The sequence below is a fragment of the Mauremys mutica genome, chromosome 7 (assembly GCF_020497125.1).
Source record: "Mauremys mutica isolate MM-2020 ecotype Southern chromosome 7, ASM2049712v1, whole genome shotgun sequence".
Lineage (NCBI taxonomy): Eukaryota > Metazoa > Chordata > Testudines > Geoemydidae > Mauremys > Mauremys mutica.
Window position 1 is genome coordinate 51199789 of NC_059078.1, and position 19584 is coordinate 51219372.

General features: G+C 53.6%; 1 protein-coding gene across 1 annotated transcript in view; it reads left to right on the forward strand.

The window, feature by feature from the left end:
• MON1A (MON1 homolog A, secretory trafficking associated) overlaps window positions 1-18374 on the forward strand; it is a 50040-nt gene extending 31666 nt beyond the window's left edge. The window contains exons 2-6 of the mRNA XM_045025342.1: window positions 330-477; window positions 10038-10505; window positions 11385-12150; window positions 13627-13774; window positions 16773-18374. Coding sequence (XP_044881277.1) covers window positions 351-477; window positions 10038-10505; window positions 11385-12150; window positions 13627-13774; window positions 16773-16913 — 1650 coding nt within the window. The 5' untranslated portion in view covers window positions 330-350 and the 3' untranslated portion in view covers window positions 16914-18374. The remainder of the gene's footprint in view (window positions 1-329; window positions 478-10037; window positions 10506-11384; window positions 12151-13626; window positions 13775-16772) is intronic.
• The last annotated feature ends 1210 nt before the right edge of the window (window positions 18375-19584 follow it).

Here is a 19584-nt window from a genome sequence, read left to right on the forward strand (position 1 = left end):
TAGATGTGTCCCACCTGCTATGGATAGATGGCACAGAGATGGCTTTTACACTTCTGCTCCATGTGCTACCAGAGATATGCCCAGCTGTTTCCTCCCCCTGGTGAGCTCCAGGCCATGATTAAAGAGAATTGAACTACTTACCCTCTGGCCCATTCCCCATTGCTGCTGCCACCCCACCCAGACATTCCTGGATAGGTTTCCCCCCTCACCACTGCTCTGATGCGATGCCCATTGTGTCATGGTGCTTCCGTCTGCCCACACTGGGGAGCAGCAAAACTAGGCAAGAGAGCAGCGGGACATGGAGAGCTGACAGTCTCCTTTGTGTGCAGGTCCCTGCCAGCCTCTGAGGAATGGCTGCTGACATTCACAAGAAGAAAGGCTGGGAAGTCCCCAACGGGTCCTTGGTGCCAGCAGATGGGCAACCCACGGAGAGGTCGGAGAGCCCCACCCCAGGGCTGGCTCAGGGCATGGAACCAGGTAGGGGCAGGGGATTGTTGCATTCGTAGGAGGGGCTATGCTCACTCCAGCTGTGTGATTGTTCTGCTGGCCCTGTGGGGGAGGCCAAAAACAACTTCCCCTTCCACTTCCCGGGCTAGCTTGGGAAGGAGACTGGGAGAAGCAGGCCACCCTAGCTGAGGTACCACGACTGGGACAATGGACAGGTGCATAGGCCAACCAGCAGGAATGATGTGAGTGAGGGCCCATCTCCGGGCTGATCACATTGTTATCCCCATGGATTAAGCTGTCCCATGCCTAGGTGCAGAAACTAGGGGTGTGGGGGGGTGCCTGGTGCCCTGTGCCAGGGCCCCAGCTGCTGGCCCTGCATGTAGGCTCCTGGCTGCCAGCTCTGCTCCCTCTGGCCCCGCACATGAGCTCCCAGCCCTGCATCCGGGGCTCCACTGCCAGCCCCGCCCCTGCCTCTAGCTGTGTCACCAGGCTTGGCCACTTTCCCCTTTCCAGGTGTCATCCCTCCCCCTCCCTCCTGGAGACACGGCCCCCTGCTTCTGGCCCCAGCTCTGGCAGGGGGACACTGGTCCCATGGAGGCAGAGCTAGCACTGGGAATGACCCTGGAGCCAGCATGGGGAAGAGTCTCCATCCTTGCTCTGAAGCTGCTATGGGATTAGTACAGATGTCATAACTGAGACGCTTTCTCCACCCGGGAGCAGATCAGGAGAAGGGGCCCGACTCCATAACTGGGAAGATCTCTCATTTTGACTGGCGCCCCAAGGTCATGCCCACAACAAAAATGGCCACCTGACCTTCTGACTCTGTCCCTGTCCAGTCCCACATAGTGAATTCCTTCATGAGATAAACGGGTTGGAATAATGGGTTGGCTGGTGTAACGATGCAGCCTTTGGAGGGGCACAACTGAGAGAATCAATTCAGGACAAATTGCTTAGAGCAGGGCAGTTACAGCCCAAAGCTGGAATTCCTTTACTATTAAGGCACGCCAAACCAGCCAAACACAGGGGACTTTGGTTTTACCCCACTGGCTAACCATAAGTCATATAAGCAATTCCCTTAGATACTCCAGTTCCCTTGTATCACCATCAGTGCCACTTGTTATGGGGATGAATGGTTATGAAAACCAATACCCCAGTAAAAGAAAAAAGGTTCTCCTGATCCCAAAGGACCAAGCCCCAGACCAATATACAAATCAGATCTTACCCACAAATCATGCTGTTGCCAATCCTTTAGAATCTAAAATCTAAAGGTTTATTCATAAAAGAAAGAAATATAGATGAGAGCTAAAATTGGTTAAATGGAATCAATTACATACAGTAATGGCAAAGTTCTTGGTTCAGGCTTGTAGCAATGATGTAACAAACTTCAGGTTCAAATCAAGTCTCTGGAGTACATGCACAGCTTGGATGGGTCATTCAGTCCTTTGTTCAGAGCTTCAGTTTGTAGCAAAGTTCCTCCAGAGGTAAGAAGCAGGATTGAAGGCAAAATTGAGAGGTTTCCAGGGCCTTTTATAGTCTCTCTCTTGTGGGCGGAAACCCCTTTGTTCTCCTGTGCAAAATCACAACCACAAGATGGAGTTTGTAGCCACCTGGGCACGTCACATGTCCATGAATGAGCAGCAAAGAGTCGATCCAGACTAACATGGCTACCCCTCTGATACTATGTCCATGAATGATTCAGCTTTTTGCAGGCCAATGCCATTGTTTACATGTTAGTTTGAACATTCCTAGGAAAGCTCAGATGTAGATTGGCGTCTCCCAAAGTCCATTGTCAGTTAAGTGTTTCATGATTGAGCACTTACTGAGAATAGTCCTTTCTCAAGAAGCTGACCAAATGCTTCACTGAGGCTACTTAGAATCAAACACATTGAGATACAAATACATATCCAATATTCATAACTTCAGATACAAAAATGATACACACATACAGACAGCGTAATCGTAACCAGCAAACTACAACCTTTCCATAGGCACCTCACTTGACAACCTTTGTACAATATTTGCTGCAAATATATAACAGTGGTTGCAACAATGATCTATATGGTTACAGTTTAAGTCAATAACATCACAGCTGGGTGATGGAATGGGGACATGTGTCAGAAGTCAAGGCTGCCATGTTTGCTGTGGGATGGTTAGTGGGGAAGCCATCCACCCCAGGGATCTATAGGTGAGACAGCATCCCACAAGCCCTCTATAGTTAATGAAACAACTGTGCCATTGTTATGCAGATCAGACGCCCCAGCCAATCAGCAAGCAGAGAATTGCGGAAGAGGACAATGAGCGTAGGGTGATGGGAATGTGGCCATGGGAACGTGGTGCTAACAGGCCTGTGAAGGGCATGGGACCTGCAATGACCCCAGTGGCCAGGATTCTGGGTTGGTGTCTCACCACCATGGTGAGAGTGGGATGGAGCCAGAGAGGGCAGCTTTCCCCACGGAGTGACCTGCTGGAGGGGGTGGGGCTGGGACAATTATAGAATCATAGAAGATTAATGTTGGAAGAGACCTCAGGAGGTCATCTAGTCTAACTCCCTGCTCAAAGCAGGACCAACCCCAACTAAATCATCCCAGCCAGGGCTGTGTCAAGGCGGGCCTTAAAAACCTCTAAGGAAGGAGATTCCACCACCTCCCTAAGTAACCTATTTCAGTGCTTCACCACCCTCCTAGTGAAATAGTGTTTCCTTGTATCCAACCTAGACCTCCCCCACTACAACTTGAGACCATTGCTCCTTGTTCTGTCATCTGCCAACACTGAGAACAGCTGAGCTCCATCCTCTTTGTAACCCCCCTTCAGGTATTTGAAGGCCACTGTCAAGTCCCTCCTCACTCTTCTCTTCTGCAGACTAAAACAGCCCAGTTCCTTCAGCCTCTCCTCGTAAGTCATGTGCCCCAGCCCCCTCATCATTTTCGTTGCCCTCCGCTAGACTCCCTCCAATTTGTCCACATCCTTTCTGAAGTGGGGGGCCCAAAACTGGATGCAGTACTCCAGATGTGCCCTCACCAGTGCTGAATAGAGGGGAATAATCACTTCCCTTGATCTGCTGACAATGCTTCTACCAATGCAGCCCAATATGCCATTAGCCTTCTTGGCAACAAGGGCACACTGTTGACTCATATCCAGCTTCTCGTCCACTATAATCCCCAGGTCTTTTATGCAGAACTGCCGCTTAGCCAGTTGGTCCCCAGCCTCTAACAGTGCATGGGATTCGTCCGTCCTAAGTGCCGGACTCTGCATTTGTCCTTGTTGAACCTCATCAGATTTCTTTTGGCCTAATCCTCTAATTTGTCTAGGTCACTCTGGAACCTATCCCTACCCTCCAGCTTATCTACCTCTCCCCCCCATCTTAGTATTATCTGCGAACTTGCTGAGGGTGCAGTTGATCCCATCATCCAGATCATTAAGATGTTGAACAAAACTGGCCCCAGAACCGACCACTGGGGCACTCCGCTTGATACTGGCTGCCAACTAGACATCGAGCCATTGATCACTACCCATTGAGCCTGACGATCTAGCCAGCGTTTTGTCCTCCTTATAGTCCATTCATCCAATCCATACTTCTTTAACTTGCTGGCAAGAATACTGTGGGAGACCGTATCAAAAAATTTGCTAAAGTCAAGCATTTCCCATATCCACAGAGCCAATTATCTCATAATAGAAGGCAATCAGGTTGGTCAGGCATAACTTGCCCTTGGTGAATCCATGTTGACTGTTCCTGATGCCCCGAGGTTCCACTGGGGGGAGCAGGCCCCCGGGGGAGCTCTACGGCGGCTGGGGACGCCTGACCCTTCATCTGGGATCTTGGAAGTGCAGCTCCAGTGGCAACGCATTGCCAGCCCTTCTAACGCACCCACCCCACTGCTGCCCCAGGAAACCTCCTGACAGAGGGGCCTTGGGTAAAGGGTAACGCAGGCTCAGGCTGCAGGGAGTTTGCTGGACTGGTTGCCAAGTGTGGGGTGAGGAACAATCTATGCCCCCTCCACCCACCTGGGGATTTAGATAGCAGGGTTTGCAGAGGGCACTCCCTGGTGAGAGCTGGTGCCATGGAGTCTGGGCGTGATCTACGGGAAAAACCCAAGTTACTGACCTGGTGCAGCACTGACCCTTTAAATGTGTGAGTCACAGCGACACGAGAGCTGTCATGCGCTCCCCCCATCAGGGTCATGCCCACTAGGAGAGGACCCCGCTAGGAGCATGCCGTCTGGGCCCTTGGTGGCTGGTTTACTCTGCTCAGTCACCCCCTGCCCCTCGCTCCCTGCAGGGACTGGACAAGGCTCCCTCCAACAACCCCCAGCACTGGGGCTGGCTCAGCGAGCAAAGGCTGCAGGCATAGCGGCCAGGGATTCCCTTGCCCTGTGCCCAGTCCCCTGTGTTAAGCCTTGGGCAGCATCTCTAAACCACAAGTCTGCATGGCCTTGGCAGGGTGCCTGCCTCCCCAGCCTAGACTAAAGTCCCCCCCCCCCCCCAGCTCTGGAGCAGAGATAAGAGAGGCCATAAAACAAGGCACCTGCCCCAGCCTTGTGCTGGGATAAGAGGGAGAGGAGGTGATGGTCATGCTGTCTGGAGAGGCTCAGGACCCTGAGTGGTGACCTCAGGACAGACAGTCACAAATAGGGCAGAGACCCCAACCTGGTAGTCTGGTCTATAATCAGATTTCACCAAGCCAGTAACAAATATGAACTCCTGGATCACTGTCACAGTCTCACCATGGAGTCACAGGCAGTCCCCAATTTATCCTGCCACCCAGACAAATTGGATTTAGTGATAAATGGTCACTTTTGACATAAAAAAAGTCACACCACATGAGACCAGTCACTTACCCCAGATCATTAGGGTTGGAAGGGATCTCAAGAGATCATTTAGTCCAACCCCCTGCTCACAGCAGGACCAATCCCCAAATGGCCCCCTCAAGGATTGAACTCACAACTCTGGGTTTAAGCAGGCCAATGCTCAAACCACTGAGCTATCCCTCCCCTTGATCAGTTGGTCCCCTAGATCTTACTCCAAAGACCACGCCTGTGGCCAGTCTGTAATAAGCTATCTAAAGGGTTATTAACTAGGAAAAAGGTATAAGGGAGTTATTTACAGGTTAAAGCAAGTGAACGTATCCACCCCAATGAGTTACCGTCTAATCCTAAGAGTGAACGAGTTGTAGTGATCTGTCAATTCAAAGTCTCCTTCAGGGCAGACTCAGGAGGCACCCCCTGAGGATCTCTGGCTTCAGGTTAGGCCATGTCTACACTAGCGAGCTTACAGCGGCACAGCTGTCCCAATGCAGCTGTACCTCTGTATGAGTGCTTGTGTAGCCGCTTTATGCCGGTGGGAGAGAGCTCTCCCGTCGACATCATAAAACCATCTCCACAAGTGGTGGTAGCTGTGTCAGCCAGAGAAGCTCTCCCACTAGCACAGTGCTGACCACAATGGCACTTCTGTAACGTCATTCAGGGTGTTTTTTGTTCACACCCGAGTGACATAAGTTCATAGAATCATAGAATCTCAGGGTTGGAAGGGACCTCAGGAGGTCATCTAGTCCAACCCCCGGCTCAAAGCAGGATCAAACCCAACTAAATCATCCCAGCCAGGGTTTTGTCAAGCCTGACCTTAAAAACCTCTAAAGAAGGAGATTCCACCACCTCCCTAGGTAACCCATTCCAGTGCTTCACCACCCTACTAGTGAAAAAGTTTTTCCTAATGTCCAACCTAAACCTCCCCCTCTGCAACTTGAGACCATTACTCCTTGTTCTGTCATCTTCTACCACTGAGAACAGTCTAGATCCATCCTCTTTGGAACCCCCTTTCAGGTAGTTGAAAGCAGCTGTCAAATCCCCCCTCATTCTTCTCTTCTGCAGGCTAAACAATCTCAGTTCCCTCCGCCTCTCCTCGTAAGTCATGTGCTCCAGCCCCCTAATCATTTTTGTTGCCCTCTGCTGGACTCTCTCCAATTTATCCATATCCTTCTTGTAGTGTGGGGCCCAAAACTGGACACAGTACTCCAAATGAGGCCTCACCAGTGCTGAATAGAGGGGAATGATCACATCCCTCGATCTGCTGGAAATGCCCCTACTTATACAACCCAAAATGCCATTAGCCTTCTTGGCAACAAGGGCACACTGTTGACTCATATTCAGCTTTTCGTCCACTGTAACCCCTAGGTCCCTTTCTGCAGAACTGCTGCTCAGCCATTCGGTCCCTAGTCTATAGCAGTGCATGGGATTCTTCCGTCCTAAATGCAGGACTCTGCACTTGTCCTTGTTGAACCTCATCATATTTCTTTTGGCCCAATCCTCTAATTTGTCTAGGTCCCTCTGTATCCTATCTCTACCCTCCAGCGTATCAACCACTCCTCCCAGTTTAGTGTCATCTGCAAACTTGCTAAGGGTGCAGCCCACACCATCCTCCAGATCGTTAATGAAGATATTGAACAAAACCGGCCCCAGCACCGATCCTTGGGGCACTCCACTTGATACCGGCTGCCAACTAGACATGGAACCATTGATCACTATCCGTTGAGCCCGACCATCTAGCCAGTTTTCTATCCACCTTACCGTCCATTCATCCAGCCCAGACTTCCTTAACTTGCTGGCAAGAATACTGTGGGAGACTGTATCAAAAGCTTTGCTAAAGTCCAGAAATAGCACATCCACTGCTTTCCCCTCATACACAGAGCCAGTTATCTCATCATAGAAGGCAATTCGATTAGTCAGGCATGACTTGCCCTTGGTGAATCCATGCTGACTGTTCCTGATCACTTTCCCCTCCTTTAAGTGGTTCAGAATTGATTCCTTGAGGACCTGTTCCATGATTTTTCTAGGGACTGAGGTGAGACTGACTGGCCTGTAGTTCCCTGGATCTTCCTTCTTCCCTTTTTTAAAGATGGGCACCACATTTGCTTTTTTCCAGTCATCCGGGACCTCCCCCGATCGCCATGATTTCTCAAAGATAATGGCCAATGGCTCTGCAATCTCATCGGCCAACTCCTTTAGCACCCTCGCATGCAGTGCATCCGGCCCCATGGACTTGTGCTCATCCAGCTTTTCTAAATAGTCCCGAACTACTTCTTTCTCCACAGAGAGCTGGTCACCTCCTCCCCATACCGTGCTGCAGAGTGCAGCTGTCTGGGAGCTGACCTTGTCTGTGAAGACAGAGGCAAAAAAAGCATTGAGTACACTAGCTTTCTGCACATCCTCTGTCACTAGGTTCCCTCCCTCATTCAGCAAGGGGCCCACACTTTCCTTGACTTTCTTCTTGTTGCTAACATACCTGAAGAAACCCTTCTTGTTACTCCTAACATCTCCGGCTAGCTGCAACTCCAAGCGTGATTTGGCCTTCCTAATTTCACTCCTGCATGCCTGAGCAATACTTTTATACTCCTTCCTGGTATTTGTCCAATCTTCCACTTCTTGTAAGCTGATTTTTTGTGTTTAAGACGAGCAAGGATTTCACTGTTAAGCCAAGCTGGTCGCCTGCCATATTTACTTTTCTTCCTACACATCGGGATGGTTTGTTCCTGCAACCTCAATAAGGATTCTTTAAAATACAGCCAGCTTTCCTCGACTCCTTTCCCCATCATGTTATTCTCCCAGGGGACCTTGCCCATCAGTTCCCTGAGGGAGTCGAAGTCTGCTTTTCTGAAGTCCAGGGTCTCTGTTCTACTGCTCTCCTTTCTTCCTTGTGTCAGGATCCTGAACTCGACCATCTCATGGTCACTGCCTCCCAGGTTCCCATCCACTATTGCTTCCTCTACTATTTCTTCCCTGTTTGTGAGCAGCAGGTCAAGAAGAGCTTTCCCCCTAGTTGGTTCCTCCAGCACTTGCACCAGGAAATTGTCCCCTACACTTTCCAGAAACTTCCTGGATTGTCTGTGCACCGCTGTATTGCTCTCCCAGCAGATATCAGGGTGATTAAAGTCACCCATGAGAACCAGGGCCTGTGATCTAGCAACTTCTGTTAGTTGCTGGAAGAAAGCCTCGTCCACCTCATCCCCTGGTCCGGTGGTCTGTAGCAGACTCCCACCACAACATCACCCTTGTTGTTCATACTTCTAAATTTAATCCAGAGACTCTCAGGTTTTTCTGCAGTTTCATACTGGAGCTCTGAGCAGTCATACTGCTCTCTTACATACAACGCAACTCCCCCACCTTTTCTGCCCTGCCTGTCCTTCCTGAACAGTTTATATCCATCCATGATAGTACTCCAATCATGTGAGTCATCCCACCAAGTCTCTGTTATTCCAATTACATCATAATTCCTTGACTGTGCCAGGACTTCTAGTTCTCCCTGCTTGTTCCCCAGGCTTCTTGCATTTGTGTATAGGCATGTAAGATAACTCACTGATCGTCCTGGTGTCCCAGTATGGGGCTGGAGCCCTCCCCTCTTGCACTCACCTACTTGTGCTTTCTCCCGATATCCCACTTCCCCACTTACCTCGGGGTTTGGTCTCCTTCCCCCGGTGAACCTAGTTTAAAGCCCTCCTCACTAGGTTAGCCAGCCTGCTTGCAAAGATGCTCTTCCCTCTCTTCGTGAGGTGGAGCCCGTCTCTGCCTAGCAATGCCTAGTTATACCGACCAAAGTGGTCATGTAGACATGGCCTTAGAGTCTCTGGCCCTTCAGAGTTCAAACAGCCAAAAAGATGGAAAACTTTCCTTTGACTTCGTTTTATTTTCTTCGTTCAGCATCCAAGTCCACAGGACGAGCTTCTTTGCAGGTAGTATTTCCAAGGTGCGGATAGGACCGTTAACTAATCCTTTGTATTGCAATGTTTCTTGATGGCCCATCTGATTGTCCTTCTGGAAGGGTGGGGGGACAATTCCTGTGCCTGGGTTCACAAATTCAGAGCAAACATTTTCAAAGTTATTAAACAAAGCTTACCTCTCTTCTTATAGCCTGGGATACAGACATTGATTAATGCAGGCAGCAATTTCCAAGCATTTCATAGAGTCTAAACACCCAATGTCTTATAAGAATGTAACACCTCTTTTGAGGAAAACTACCATATAGGTGAAGTGTCTGGTCTCCAGCTATGAGTTTGTCAATTCTTAGCTAATGCCTGCAGCCCAGGAAAAAGCTGGTATCTGGCCTGCCAGCATCACCAGGGGTGCAGGGGTTTTCTGTGTGCAGCTGACATGGCACAACCCCAGTAGGGCACAGATAGGTCTGGCAACACCATTCTGTGACACCATTCAGAGGGTAGCTAGGCTGTACGGTCAGCCATATTGGTTTCTCTTTGCAGGTGTCTGGACAGCCTGACAGCCATGAGAGACTGGGTGCAGGCATCGGAGGTGCTGGCTCTGCTTTAGGAGTGGGCCTGCTCTGCTACAGAGATGGGGCTCTAACACAGGGTGGGGTTCGGAGTCTTGGGGTATTGGCCTCTCTCTAGCGGTGAGAATGGGGACACACGAGCCTGACTTTGTTATTGGTCCTGCAGGGGTCGAGTGGGGTTCCCCTCCGTCTGTGGTGGCTCCCAGGGCCTGGCTCATTTCTCCCCACCATCCAGTCGGCTGTCCTAGCTTGTCTTGGAGCAGTCATCTTGGCACTGGAGAGGAGAGGCTAAAGCTCTCCGGTGTCTTGGTTTCCAGGGGCAGGCCAGGAGAGGGCGATGTTTGTTCACACCCGGTCCTATGAGGACCTGACGAGCCCTGAGGATGGAGATGTCGTGTCCAGGAGCCCTGAGGAAGGGCGAGGGGACCAGGCAGACCAGACCAGCATGGAACAGATCAGCAAGGACTTCAGTGAGCTCAGCACACAGCTAACGGGCATGGCGTTAGACCTGGAGGAGGAGATGAGGCCGAGTCAGGAGGACAAGATGGATCTCTCGCTGCAGACTGCCCGGAGAGACTCAGCTCGGTCGGAGAAGGAGGACGAGGACGTGACCATGGAGGCCTGGCGCATGCATCAGAAGCATGTGTTCGTGCTGAGCGAGGCAGGCAAGCCAGTGTATTCCCGCTACGGCTCAGAGGAGGCGCTGTCCAGCACCATGGGAGTGATGATGGCCCTGGTGTCCTTCCTGGAGGCAGAGAAGAATGCCATCAGGTCTATCCATGCAGGTACCATCGCAGGCAGGGGCCAGTTGAGGGCACATGCTGCCTCGGGGGGGTATTAGCTGGACCTTAGATGTGATGCTCCGCTGTTGACCGCTGCGCAGAGTGGCCGGAGCACCAGCGTGGACAGGAGCTCACTGCTCCTAGGAGCAGGGCAGGTGCTGGGCCCGGCCTCCAGCTGCACACACAGCTGCCTGATTTGCAAGTGCAGTTACCACAGCTGCGTGTGTGAATCTGGCCATCTGCTGTTGGTGAGTGCTTTGAATGTGCATGCAAATTGAGGGCACTGTGAGATGGTTACAGAGGGAGGCAGATGAGGTGACCAGGGGCCTGTGTTTTGGTGTCTCCCTGGAAAGGGCATATGAAAGCCTGTGGCTCTGACACAGTGCAGGAGAAGCACTGGGTTTCCCTTCCCTGGCTAGGTCCAGGAGCACTGGGTTGCTGGAGAAGCTTACCCTCAGTGTCCACCTCACTACAAGGACTGCCATCCTTGCTTCTCAGGCCTGATTTGACACAGAAAATGTAGGTTGATTAGCAGCATAGAGACGGTAGCTAGGTCTTCCACTGGCCTAGGTGCGTCGACACCAGGGGTTAGGTCGTCATAGCTATGGCACTTCCCGTAACTACAACGACCTAACCGCTGGTGTAGTGCAGCTAGGCCAACGGAAGACCTACCCACCATCACTCAGGGAGGTGGTGTTCCTACACCGATCATTTTGTGTAGGCTGTGTCTGTGGTACGGGGTTGCGCCGGCATAGTAGTGCCTATAGCATAGACGTGGCCTCATTCGCTGACCCTCTGGAGCCACAAGAACTCCCTGGTATTTCCCAGCAGTGTGCTGCCCTGGGCTAACGTGTCCCTCTCTCTCCCTCCCGTGCTGGGCAGATGGCTACAAGGTGGTCTTTGTGCGCCGGAGCCCCCTGGTGCTGGTGGCCATGGCCCGGACGCGGCAGTCGGAGCAGGAGATCACCCATGAGCTCCTCTACATCTACTACCAGATCCTCAGCCTGCTCACCTGGACCCAGCTCAACCACATCTTCCAGCAGAAGCAGAACTATGACCTACGCAGGCTGCTGGCGGGCTCCGAGCGCATCACTGACAACTTGCTGGACCTGATGGCTCGGGACCCCAGCTTCCTGATGGGTGCCGCACGCTGCCTGCCGATGACAGCGGGGCTCAGGGACACCGTGAGCACCTGCCTCCAGCAGGCCAAGGCCAAAAGCCTGGTGTTCTCCATCCTGCTGTCCAGGAACCAGCTGGTGTCTCTGGTGAGGAAAAAGGACCAGTTCCTGCATCCCATTGACCTGCATTTACTCTTCAACCTCATCAGCTCCTCCTCCTCCTTCCGTGAGGGTGAGGCCTGGACTCCTATCTGCCTGCCCAAGTTCAACTCCAGTGGCTTCTTCCATGCCCACATCTCATACCTGGAGCAGGACATGGACCTGTGCCTGCTCCTGGTCTCCACCGACCGTGAAGACTTCTTCACCGTCTCTGACTGCAAGCGCCGGTTCCAGGAGCGCCTGCGGAAGCGTGGCGTGTCCCATGCCCTGCAGGAGGCCCTGCGCACCCCCTTCTACAGCGTCTCCCAAGTGGGGATCCCGGACCTCAGACACTTCATCTACAAATCCAAGAGCTCGGGGCTGTTCACCAGGTGAGAGTTGAGGTGGGTGTGGTCTCCATCACCGGACGCGGAGCCAAGGGAAGCGCGCATGGCTGGGATGAGTCCCTGGGGCTGCTCTGTGCCATCAGAGTACAGGGGTAGCTCCCAGCTGTGGCCATGACAGTCAGTGCCAGCCAGGGCTGCTTCCCTGCCTGCCAGATCCTGGGCTGCCACGAGGCTGATGCCAGGGACTGATGGTGCCTGGGTCAGCCTGTGAGTCTCACAGTGCCCCAGAGCCACCACTTGTGCTTACAGCTGGCATTGCATTAGAGCCACACATGGCACCTCGTGCACCACAGTGCAGGTCAGAGACACACGAAGCCCTGGGGTATGTTACTGGGGGTCAGGGTGGGTCTCTCCCAGGTGTGTCCTGAGCAGCTGGCTGTGGGGGGCACTCAGTGCAGAGGGGGTCTTTGCAGGCCTGGCACAGGGCTGCAAGGTGGCAGCTCCAAGGGGGTGCCCTGCAGCCAGAGTCAGGGAGCTCACGAAGCAGCTTCCCCACCCTGACAGTGATTGGTGCTGGGGAGAAGATACCCGCCACACCGGCCTGAATGCCTCATGTTCCCAGTGCTGCTCCTGACACTGCAGCTTCCCGCTGCTGGCCAAGATAGGCCAGGCTCCAGGCAGCTGGTGCCAGATGGGTCTAGTCCCTGTCTGCATAGTGCTCCCAACACTGCTCTGGCTCGGGGAGTTGCATCACTGGTGGCATGATGGGAGGGGGAACATCCAGCCAGGCTGCAGTGTGTGACTCCAACTGCAGCCGGCTTCCTAATGAATTGCTCTGGAGGGCTCACTTACCCCCATCCCCCAGATGCATACTGGGCCCAGAGTGCTCTTTGGACAGCAGCCTGGACTGTCCCCCACTGCGGGTGGCACTGATCTGCAGAGACCCCTGTGGTTGGTCTAGGAACAGCTGCCAGGATTCCAGGGCAATGCTATCCAGAAGGTCCCCTTGTGCATGGCTTGAAGACTGGTGTGGGCTGGGGGGGGCGTAGAGAGGCCTCCATGGCAAATCCTGGCAAAAAGCAAACGCCGGGGTCTCCACTGCAGTGGTCTAGCAGTGTGTTCATTTGCATATTACATTACCCAGACCTCTTTGCACTAGAGACAGAGAGCGGTGAAGGACATGCTCCTCCTCACCTTGCAGGCTAGCTACTCTTCACAGCGCCTGATGCTGGGTCCTTCATTGGGTCCAAGAGTTTCCTTGAGAGGAGTTGGCAGTGACAGGCAGGTGCCAGCAAGTGTGCAATTTCCATCAGAGTCACCTGCAACAAGCTGGCAGACATGGGTGAGTGCTCCATCACCCTGCAAGGTGTGCAGGTTAGTTGCACATGTTGCCCACTGGGTTCAGTAGCTTTGTGTGACCCACTGCAGCTGTCCTGGGACAAGGAATTCTATTGCATGGAGCTTACCCTGGTCAGGTTAATGTTCTGGGGGGTTAATCAAAGGGCAATTTGTTTTTTCCAGCCCTGAGATTGAGGCTCCCTATGTCAGCGAGGAGGAGAAGCAGAGACTGCTGGAGCTATACCAGTACCTACACAGCCGTGCCCACAACTCCTCCCGCCCCCTGAAAAACATCTACTTCACAGGACCCAGTGAAAATCTCCTGGCTTGGGTAAGAACCACTCAACCTTCCATCAGCTGCCCCACATCTAGAGAGTGTGGGGCAGCCAAGACTCTGTCATTTGAGCTAAAGGATTAGTGCTGGCAGCAGTAGTAGACTTTTCTCCTCTTATTATGACCAGCCACTAGAGGAGACAAAGACCCACATGCCATATTGGGGGTAACAAGCTGAGATAGGAGAGCTAGAGTACACTGAAGTGGTCTGGCTAGCGTGTATGTTCCACTGTCCTCTGCATGGAACCTGGATACCAACACAGAGTCAGGATAAGTGCCTGGGAAATACATGGGGAGAGAGAGAAAATAAGAACTGCTCAGTGTGTGACATAAGCCGTATACTATTTGCTGCTCAGGGGAATCTCCTTTAGTTCAAGTGGCAGAGTCCTGGGCTTTTGGCATAGGCAGGCCAATCTGAGTTCCAGCCCTGCCCCCACCATGGAGTTCCAAATGGCCATGGTTTTGCAGCACAGTGACAACCATTATGTACCCGGTAACCAGGAGTTTCATAGATGATTCCATCTAGTCTGCCCCCCTCTTTAGAGACTGCCCCCACAATTATTGCTGTTTGAACTAGGGCAGATATTATAGAAAAACATCCCATCTGGATTTAAAAATGGTCAGTGATGGAGAACCCACCACAACCCTGGGTAAGTTGTTCCCATGGTTAATGCCCCTCACCGTTAAAAATGTACACCTTATTTCCAGTCTAGTTTTGCCTACCTTCAACTTCCACCCATTGGGCTGTTAGACTTGCTGGCCTGAAGAGCCCATTGTTAAATATCTGTTCCCCTTGTAGGTACTTACAGACTGTGATTCTAGTCACCTCTTCACCTTCTTGTTGTTACGCTAAATTGATTGAGCTCCTTGCGTGTCTCATTATAAGGCAGGTTCTCCAATCCTTTAATCAGCCTCCTGGCTCTTCTCTAAACCCGCTCCAATTTGTCAACATCCTTCTTTGCTGCCATACTCTCTTGCTGCTCCTCTGAGAGGCCATCTCTAGTGTGCATCCTCACACAACAGCTGTGAGACCTTTAGGTTGTAGCATAATGATACTGCAGGACCCCGTGGTGATACAATATGAAGACACAGCTAGTGTTGTTCTAGTGTTGTTCTGCAAGCTGGGGGTTGCCCCCTGCTCTGGCTTTTATGGGAGAGTCCTAGCTTTATTGGAGTCTGTAATCGAGTGGGCCGGGGCTCAACCCTCCTGGGGCAGGAGGGGAGCCACACCGACTCCTTACGCGTCCGCTGTCACCGTGGGCTGTGCAGCAGAAAACAGTACAATAAGCTCAGGCCCTTTGGAGCAGGGGCTGAGCAGCAAACGGTACAATAAGCTCAGGCCCTTTGGTGCAGGGGCTGAGCAGCAAACAGTATATAAGGAGCTCAGGCCCTTTTGCTGCTCAGCCCCTGCACCAAACAGTACAGTAAGCTCAGGCCCTTTGGTGCAGGGGCTGAGCAGTAACCAGTCCAACAAGCTCAGGCCCTTTGGTGCAGGGGCTGAGCAGCAAACAGTATATAAGGAGCTCAGGCCCTTTGGTGCAGGGGCTGAGCAGCAAACAGTATATAAGGAGCTCAGGCCCTTTGGTGCAGGGGCTGAGCAGCAAAACTACCAGTAGGTGAAGAGGCCCAGGCCCTTACACCTGAGCGTTGGGTGAGGAGGAAAACTGCCACCCGTGCGTGGGGTGGCAGGGGGGACACAGGCCCACCCACTCCACTGTGTCCCAGCCCGGAGCCCTAGCAGCGGCTATCACTGCCGCTGGTCAGAGGGGTCCTGACCGCAACACACTGACATCGGGACCTCTGCGCCTGCAGCCTGACAGGGGTCGGCTACCCCCGGGCTACTTCCACTTTCCCCCTCAGGGCCTACCTCATCCATGGCACCAGCTCCAGGCCAGTCAATCTGCATAGGCTCCTCAAGGCCCGGGCTTGGTGGCATGTCTGGCAGCTCCTCGGGGAAGTCCGGCCAGGCGTGCTCAGGCGGCTCCTCTGGGTAACAGCAGGGGTAGGGGAGCTCCGGCGGCTCCTCTTCGTAGTGGGCGTGGGGGAGTTCCAGCGGCCCCTCCCAGTACCTGTCACGGGGAAGCTCCAGTGGCTCCTCGTCGTAGTGGGCGCGAGGAAGCTCCGGCCAGTCAGGACAGCTGCCTCGGGTCCTGGAGGGTTCCCAGTCAGGAGCTCCCGCCGGTACGTCTGCTCCCGGCGGTGGCTGGGCTCCGACTGAGCTCTGGTGGCCGGCTTTTCTACTTCCTGTCCCGCCCCTTGACTTCCGGGGGGCGGGAACAGGTGGTGGTGGCTCCGCCCACTTGGGTGCCTGCAAGGGCGCTCCCTCTGCTGGCAGGAGGGGAGCCACACCGACTCACTACAGAGTCCTTGATGTGCCAGCATGTACCCATTGCAGCATGTACCCATTGCAGCATGCAGTGCTCCATGTTGAGCTGAGATAGTTTCCAGTATGCAGTGCAGCAAGGCCTTTTCACAGGCCTCATCTCCATGTTAGAGATGAGGGCTGCTGCATTCTAGGAAAAGTAGCTGCTAGTCTAGGGCATGAGTGGGCGTAACTTGAGCATCTCCCTGGGATGGAAAGGTTAAATCCATCGGTTTTTTGTACAAATCCAGGGAGCTCCCGGGGGGAAGGGATGGCCCTTACAGGGTTTAAACTTTCATAAGCAGAATGGACAATGTTAATTACTGAAACGTGCCAACCACCTTTGCTCCCCAGTTAGGAGGTGGAAAACCCTGTCCGCTCACAGTCTCTAATGTACGTGTCTTCATAACCCCCCCATGCAGCAGTGCTGCCCTCCCCATTGCTCAGATGGGGAAACTGAGACCAGAGAGACTACGTGATCTGGGCCAAGATCTGTAACAGGGCAAGGAATTGAACCCCCACCTTCTAGGTTAGTGACCTCATTGTTGGGCCATCCTCCTGGATCCCTCCTGGCATCTGGAGGCAGGCTCTGTGTCCAGGCACTGACTGGGATTGGCTCCCATCTCTCCCCCAGGTGACCAGTGCCTTTGAGCTCTACGTGTGCTACAGCCCCCTGGGGACCAAGGCAGCCGCTGTCAGCGCTGTCAACAAGCTGATGAAGTGGATCCGCAGGGAAGAGGACCGACTCTTCATCCTGACACCGCAGACCTACTGATGGGTGCTGTGCCATGCCAGCCATGCTCAGAGGATTCCCGGCTCCAATCAGAACACCCCCCGGGGCAGGCCCCACCCTCCCGGTGTGCGTGAGGGATGGTGGGAAAGGGGCACCCTTTGGAAGCAGAGCCCTCTGCCCCCCAACGGAGGGAAAGCACATTAATGGGGTTGTTAAATAGCAGATTTTAGAGACCCTAAAGCTTCCCAAGTTGCCTGGCACTGTGACCAGGACCCAGTGGAAACCCCTGCTACTGAGAGGCCGCCCCACCTGGACATGCATTCCTCGCTACAGCCTCCAGCCAGTGCTTCTACCTCACCTGCCACTTCTCAGCCTCCCCACACCATCCTGCTTCCCTACCCTGTTGGGACACTCTTCATTCCTGGGGTATATCCCTCAGTCTGGGGGAGTGGGGGAATCCCCCTGTTGCTAGCTGCCTCCATGGTGGGGCAGGGGAGGGGTAGGCGCTCAGTCTGCACTGGGCTCCTAGGACCCCTGGTTCCTCCTGCAGCACCTCCCCTCTTTTCTCCATCACTAGACTATTCCCAGAGCGCTGAGGTGGCATCTCCACCACTCCAGACCCACCCCGCTATCCCTGGCCTCCAGGTCTCTGAGCTAGGGGTCACTGCCTGTGCACCGCAGAACCTGCTGGCTCCACCTCTGCCCCAGTTATCTGCCAGGCCCACGCATTCTGCCTGGGTCACCAAGGGACGGGTTCTCAGGGGTGTTGGTGGGCAGGCCACACAGGGCGACCTGCCATGAGCAGGAAGGGCCGTACTGCCCAGCGGCTTGGCCCCTTGGTGTGGTCCCTCTCCCTGCTGCCTTCCAGCTTTCCCCTGCTCCTGGCATCTTGATGCCAGCATCTCCCAGCCAGCCCTTTCACAGACCTGTTGGAGGCCTGGGGGGCAGGGAGCACCCGGACAGGAAGAACAGGCCCTTTGGGCTCCAAAGTGAGGAGGCCCTCACATCGCCTTGTGTTGGCCTGGTCACCCTGGGGAGGGTAGAGTGGCTGGGTCCCCAACCCCAGAAGGATTCACCCCCAGGTCTCCATTAGTCAGTGCCAGCCTCTCCCACCCCCAGGTATTCCCTGGATCTCGCCCAAGCCCGGATCACAGGCAGTTTGCCTGTCCCTGCGGCTGGGTTTTCGGAGCCAGCTCAGCAGCTGATCTGTCTTCATGGCCATGGCACCGGATCCTGGGATGGGGCTGGAGGAGGAAACCAACACCATTGAATAAAGGCTACAGAGAAACGATGGTGGTTTTATTGCGGGGGGATGGCCACATGGTGGCAGCAGAGGATGAGAGCGGGAAAGGGCTGGGTCCAGGGTCTGAGGTTAAAGCCAGTTTCCATTGTGAACCGCACCGGGACCCCTGTTAACTGTCTCTGAAAAGCCAGTCTATGCATCCGAAGAAGTGAGCTGTAGCTCACGAAAGCTCATGCTGAAATAAATTTGTTAGTCTCTAAGGTGCCACAAATACTCCTGTTCTTTTTTCTGAAAAGCCAAACGATCTTCGTTGTAGCCCAAACTGTTTCTGTTGCAGCCTGAACATGCTTGGCACAACTGGATGTCCAGTTGTCCTGTGGTGCTTTACAATGATTATCAGTTGTTCTTATTTTCAGGAATTTGCAATACCACAGCCCAGAACAAATGTCCCATGCGGGGTTAATAAAGTGGGTGCTATGGCCCGGCAGGGGCAGGGGCCACCAGGAGCCCTGCAATGTGCCACTGACCCAAGCAGACTTTAGAATTGTACTGGGATGATGCCAGTGGTAGGCCCAGGCCGAGCCAGCACCACGTGCTTGTCCGTGGCCACACCTGCTCCTGGGCCCTGCCCCAGCACAGATAAGGGAAATAATCTACAGCGGTATGAGGCACCTTGATCCTATCCCCTCGGTATAGAGGATAGAGCAGCCCTGGCTGTCCTGTCGGCCTGCTGGGAGAGAGACGTGTCCCTGGGAAACGGAATGTGACTAGCAGGTGGCAGTCACTGACCTGTCCCAAGAGACCACAGGAAATCGGGCCCCCAGCTCCAAGGGTGGAGAAGGATTTGTCTGGGACTTGGAAGATTTTTTCTTCCCTTGCTCACTGTGGGCCCATGAGTGTGAAAGGCACCTAGGCACACAGGGAGCTCTCCATAAACAGGGCTGGGGAGTGAGGAGATGGTTGGGAGCAGCCAGTGCCTGCTGCCCAGTGGGGAAATCTGGACTCCAGGATCTGCACAGTGCAGCTATAAACCACATCCTCCCCGGCAGATTTCACAATCCTGCCAGTCATTGCCTCATCTGCCCTGAACCTTGGCTTACAGAGCGCAGCAGCCAGGGATCCCATTCCATGCAAACCTGGGTCCCCTTCGCCACAACCAGCGTGGTGAGTCTCCAAGGGGTTGAGTTTTGGGGTGTCAGTGACCTGGTTTGAGAAGGCCCCTCTGTCTTTCAAGGCTCTGTTGCTATCTTGGGTACCTGGCCCCCATGCCCAGCATATCTGAGCCCCTCAATCCAGAAGAGACTGATCCTCACCTCCCACCCTTCCATGCACAAGAGCTGTACTAGGGTAGGTTCACCCATGGTGAACTTCTTGGGCTGTCACAAGCTTCCAGTGTGACCCTGGGCAAGTCACTTAGCCTCTATGCAGTGGGGATGCTAGTCTTGCCCTGCCTCACGGCGGTGCAAGGGA